Here is a 5156-nt window from a genome sequence, read left to right as displayed (position 1 = left end):
AGGCCTTTCTTAGGTCAATGAAATGTCCAATCGGAATCTCATTTTTGTCAAGGGGTGAGTAGATTATATCAAGCAGACTAATGATTGTACCGTTGGTACTCTTTTGGGAGCGGAAGCCAAACTGAGAGGGGCTCAGTATGTTGAATTTTACGAAGTAGGAGTAGAGCTGTTTGTAAATAATTTTTTCAAATATTTTTTGTTCCCAGGGATGGTTGGTGGTGCTGGTGGTGATGTTCACCTGTCTCCAGCTGTCAGAACAGACCCGTCCCAGACCCTCCGGGTATCAACAGAGGCCCAGGCCTCAATATCGCCCTCCGAACAGACCTCAGAGACCTCAGAAGGGAAGGCCACGTCCACATAAGCCGAGGCCCAGCTATGGTCCGCCTCCCAAGGCTCCAACATCCAGCTATGGCCCGCCCCCTAAGGCTCCGGCCTCCAGCTATGGTCCACCCTAAAGCGCCAACATCCAGCTATGGCCCGCCTCCCAAGGCTCCGGCCTCCAGTTATGGCCCTCCACCGAAGGCTCCATCTACCGGGTATGGTCCGCCTAAAAAGGGCCCAACTTCAAGCTATGGACCACCACCCAAGGCACCATCTCCAAGCTATGGTCCACCATCCAAGGCCCCAAGCTCAAGTTATGGCCCTCCTCCAAAGGCTCCGAGCCCAAGTTATGGCCCTCCAAAGGCTCCTAGTCCAAGCTATGGCTCTCCAAAGGCTCCTAGTCCTAGCTATGGCCCTCCAAAGGCTCCTAGTCCTAGCTATGGCCCTCCAAAGGCTCCTAGTTCTAGCTATGGCTCTCCAAAGGCTCCTAGTCCAAGTTATGGCCCCCCTCCAAAGGCTCCAAGCACCAGCTATGGTCAAGCAGAAGAGCCCTCTTCAGGTTACGGCCCTCCGAAGACCTCTAGCGTCGTGGAGGAGTCTTCTGGAGGCTATGGCGGACCCCCCGCGGCCTCCAGCGGCAGCTACGAGCCTCCGTCCAACAGTATTGACAGTGGTTACGGCCCTCCGGAGGAGAGTTCCAGTTATGAGCCCGTGTTCCCTCCCTTCCCTTCCTTTGACGAGTTCGCAAGTTCCTTTGGTGGCCCTTCAGAGTTCTCTTCCCCACCAGCCCCATCATATTCTTCCCCACCAGCCCCATCATATTCTTCCCCACCAGCCCCATCATATTCTTCCCCGCCAGCCCCATCATATTCTTCCCCACCAGCCCCATCATATTCTTCCCCACCAGCCCCATCATATTCTTCCCCACCAGCCCCATCATATTCTTCCCCACCAGCCCCATCATATTCTTCCCCGCCAGCCCCATCATATTCTTCCCCACCAGCCCCATCATATTCTTCCCCGCCAGCCCCATCATATTCTTCCCCACCAGCCCCTTCATATTCTTCCCCACCAGCCCCAGCCCCATCATATTCCTCCCCGCCAGCCCCATCATATTCCTCCCCGCCAGCCCCAGCCCCATCATATTCCTCCCCGCCAGCCCCAGCCCCATCATATTCCTCCCCGCCAGCCCCAGCCCCATCATATTCCTCCCCGCCAGCACCAGCTCCATCATATTCCTCCCCGCCAGCCCCAGCCCCATCATATTCCTCCCCGCCAGCCCCATCATATTCCTCCCCGCCAGCCCCAGCCCCATCATATTCCTCCCCGCCAGCCCCATCATATTCCTCCCCGCCAGCCCCAGCCCCATCATATTCCTCCCCGCCAGCCCCAGCCCCATCATATTCCTCCCCGCCAGCCCCAGCCCCATCATATTCCTCCCCGCCAGCCCCAGCCCCATCATATTCCTCCCCGCCAGCCCCAGCCCCATCATATTCCTCCCCGCCAGCCCCAGCCCCATCATATTCCTCCCCGCCAGCCCCAGCCCCATCATATTCTTCCCCGCCAGCACCAGCCCCATCATATTCCTCCCCGCCAGCCCCAGCCCCATCATATTCCTCCCCGCCAGCTCCAGCACCATCATATTCCTCCCCGCCAGCACCAGCCCCATCATATTCCTCCCCGCCAGCCCCAGCCCCATCATATTCCTCCCCGCCAGCACCATCATATTCCTCCCCGCCAGCACCAGCACCATCATATTCCTCCCCGCCAGCTCCAGCCCCATCATATTCCTCCCCGCCAGCTCCAGCCCCATCATATTCCTCCCCGCCAGCCCCAGCCCCATCATATTCTTCCCCGCCAGCACCAGCCCCATCATATTCCTCCCCGCCAGCCCCAGCCCCATCATATTCCTCCCCGCCAGCTCCAGCCCCATCATATTCCTCCCCGCCAGCACCAGCCCCATCATATTCCTCCCCGCCAGCCCCAGCCCCATCATATTCCTCCCCGCCAGCCCCCGTCGACCAGAGCTACATTCCGCCAGAATCCCCACCATTGCCGCTTGCCACCGAGGAGGCAATTCCTGTTGATGTGTATGGCCCTTCACCCTCACCTGCTGCCCCATCACAGAGCTATGGGTCGCCCCTACCTCCGGTTTCTGCCCCATCACAAAGCTATGGAGCTTCACCAGCGCCAGCCCCATCACAAAGCTACGGGACTCCCTCAGCCCCAGCCCCATCACAAGGCTATGGAGGTCCCTCAGCCCCAGCCCCATCACAAAGCTATGGAGGTCCCCCAGCCCCATCACAAAGCTATGGAGGTCCCCCACCCCCATCACAAAGCTATGGAGGTCCACCAGCCCCAGCCCCATCACAAAGCTACGGGGCTCCCGCTGCACCAGCCCCATCACAAAGCTATGGAGGTCCCCCGGCCCCATCACAAAGCTATGGAGGTCCCCCGGCCCCATCACAAAGCTATGGAGGTCCCCCGGCCCCATCACAAAGCTATGGAGGTCCCCCGGCCCCATCACAAAGCTATGGAGGTCCTCCAGCCCCATCACAAAGCTATGGAGGTCCCCCGGCCCCATCACAAAGCTATGAAGGTCCCCCGGCCCCATCACAAAGCTATGAAGGTCCCCCGGCCCCATCACAAAGCTATGATGGTCCCCCGGCCCCATCACAAAGCTATGAAGGTCCCCCGGCCCCATCACAAAGCTATGAAGGTCCCCCGGCCCCATCACAAAGCTATGGAGGTCCCCCGGCCCCATCACAAAGCTATGAAGGTCCCCCGGCCCCATCACAAAGCTATGAAGGTCCCCCGGCCCCATCACAAAGCTATGAAGGTCCCCCGGCCCCATCACAAAGCTATGGAGGTCCCCCGGCCCCTTCACAAAGCTATGGAGGTCCTCCAGCCCCATCACAAAGCTATGGAGGTCCCCCGGCCCCATCACACGAGTATGGGGCCCCCGCGGCGGCGCCGGCCACCTCCCAGTCAGAGGCCACAAACAGCTACGAAACTTTCTTTAAAGATGATTTTAATTTCCCGTCATTCGCTGAGCTGTTTGCCGACGACCAATGGGGTGACAAGGTCAACAATTAGGGCGGGAGGACGTGGAGAAATATGATTCTGTAAATAGTTCAATGTGTCAGGGGGACAGACAGCCAGGTAATATATATAATGTATGTTAGGATTTTACCGAAATACCTCCTCAGGGTCGCTTTACCAATCCCGCCCTCTCCCCATTACGGATAAAAACCCCACAACAAGCTAACTATCTACACATCCTGGGTGCGAGTTTACTGCTAGGTGAACAGTTGCATTAGGTGATAGGAAATGTGTCCTAACTATTTCTGTCCCGCCTGAGATTCGAACCCACAATTCTCAATTGTGCGTCGAGAATTAACCCGACTGTACTACCGGAAATCCCGTTCCTCGGGAGAATAATAAATTCTTATAATGATTAAGAAAGTAAATATCTCTGGCTAATATTACTTATTAGAACAATAGACTTTAATAATTTACTTAATTTTTTAGAGGAGTTTTAGTGTTTGTTATTCCCTTCTATATGTATAAACATTTAAGAGTTAGACACATAATATATGAATTTCTTTACTTTAGTTATCCATATTTAAACTATTTTCTTTATCTTTTAAAAGAAAATAGAGATTTTCGGGGTGGCTGCAGATACCCATCTAAATGTCGATCTTAAATACACGGCACAGTGCAAGAATTAATGACTTAATATCGTCAGATCCAAGTCGCTAAAATTCAAGAGGGTTTATTTCAAATTTACAAATACTTTTCTTACAGTTGTGAGTTCTTTCGTTCTTGTACAGCCACTAGCACTGTAAGGCGTTTCGGGCAGGTCCTGCATCCAAAATTTCCCCGGAGTACGACCCGTCAAATCGTTTAACAACCATGTACCCATTCTCTGCTGAGTGAACAGAGGAGAACAGTTAAAGACTGGCGCCCAGTCAATTCTTCCCCGGCCAGGATATGAACCCAGACCAAATCCCTGGGCGAGTGTTTTACCACTGCGCCACTGAGAATGATTAATTCATTTTCTCAACTAAAAAAATATTTGTTTATCTCCAGGCAAAAGGCTATCAAGCAGACTTCCTGTAATATCAAGGAAGTTGCTCCTTGATGCAAATGAGATGGTTTAGGGTCCCAGTGGTAGAGTCTGGTTCGTTCTTGACTCACAATCGAGAATTCCGGGTTCGAATCCCTGGCGGGACAGAAATGCTCGGGCGCATTTCCTATCATCTAATACGTCTGTTCACTTGGACGGTCGGAGATTGAACGCCGACCTGCATGAAGCGAGTACCGTCACTACCGTTCAGCCCAAGTGGTTGGGTTGTGGGGTGGGGAGAACCTTCATACAAGCCTAACGTGTATGAATACACTCTGGTTGCCTGTCCCGTAACACAATGAATTAAATTAATATTGTTATGAAGATCTTGTAATAAGAAGTATACTTACTCTTATTTAACCGTAATAAGTAAGTAATCAACCACTAATAATACTTTGGTCAGGGACATTTTCCAGAAATTAACTTAGCGCTCAATGTATATGAACCCGGAGATTCATTGATACAATACTTAATAATTACCTTTTTTGTACACAATGCTATTAAATGTTGTTAAATATTCGCTACCTAGAACAAGAAGTTCCAAGTAGCACGGGCTACGGTGAGCCCGCAGAGTGTTATATGAAGCAAAATTCATCAATAATTATTGTTTGCTTGGTCTGAGGAGCTGCTGGCAAGCTCTAACTTGTTAATGTTATTATTATTACATTAAAAATGATAATATCTCTGCCACGAAACATTCATTTTG

The 5156-nt window shown here is 52.6% G+C and overlaps 1 protein-coding gene across 1 annotated transcript; it reads left to right on the top strand.

The window, feature by feature from the left end:
* The first annotated feature begins 228 nt into the window (after nt 1–228).
* On the top strand, nt 229–3417 carry LOC123763750 (uncharacterized). The gene has a single exon (XM_069304240.1). The coding sequence runs from the start codon at nt 376–378 to the stop codon at nt 3415–3417; it is 3042 nt and encodes a 1013-aa protein (XP_069160341.1). The 5' UTR covers nt 229–375.
* Nucleotides 3418–5156: the final 1739 nt, after the last annotated feature.

Source organism: Procambarus clarkii, chromosome 52, assembly GCF_040958095.1.
Source record: "Procambarus clarkii isolate CNS0578487 chromosome 52, FALCON_Pclarkii_2.0, whole genome shotgun sequence".
NCBI classification, from domain to species: Eukaryota; Metazoa; Arthropoda; class Malacostraca; order Decapoda; family Cambaridae; genus Procambarus; species Procambarus clarkii.
The sequence above is the reverse complement of the archived record's forward strand: the minus strand, read 5'-3'. Positions and strand labels throughout refer to the sequence as shown.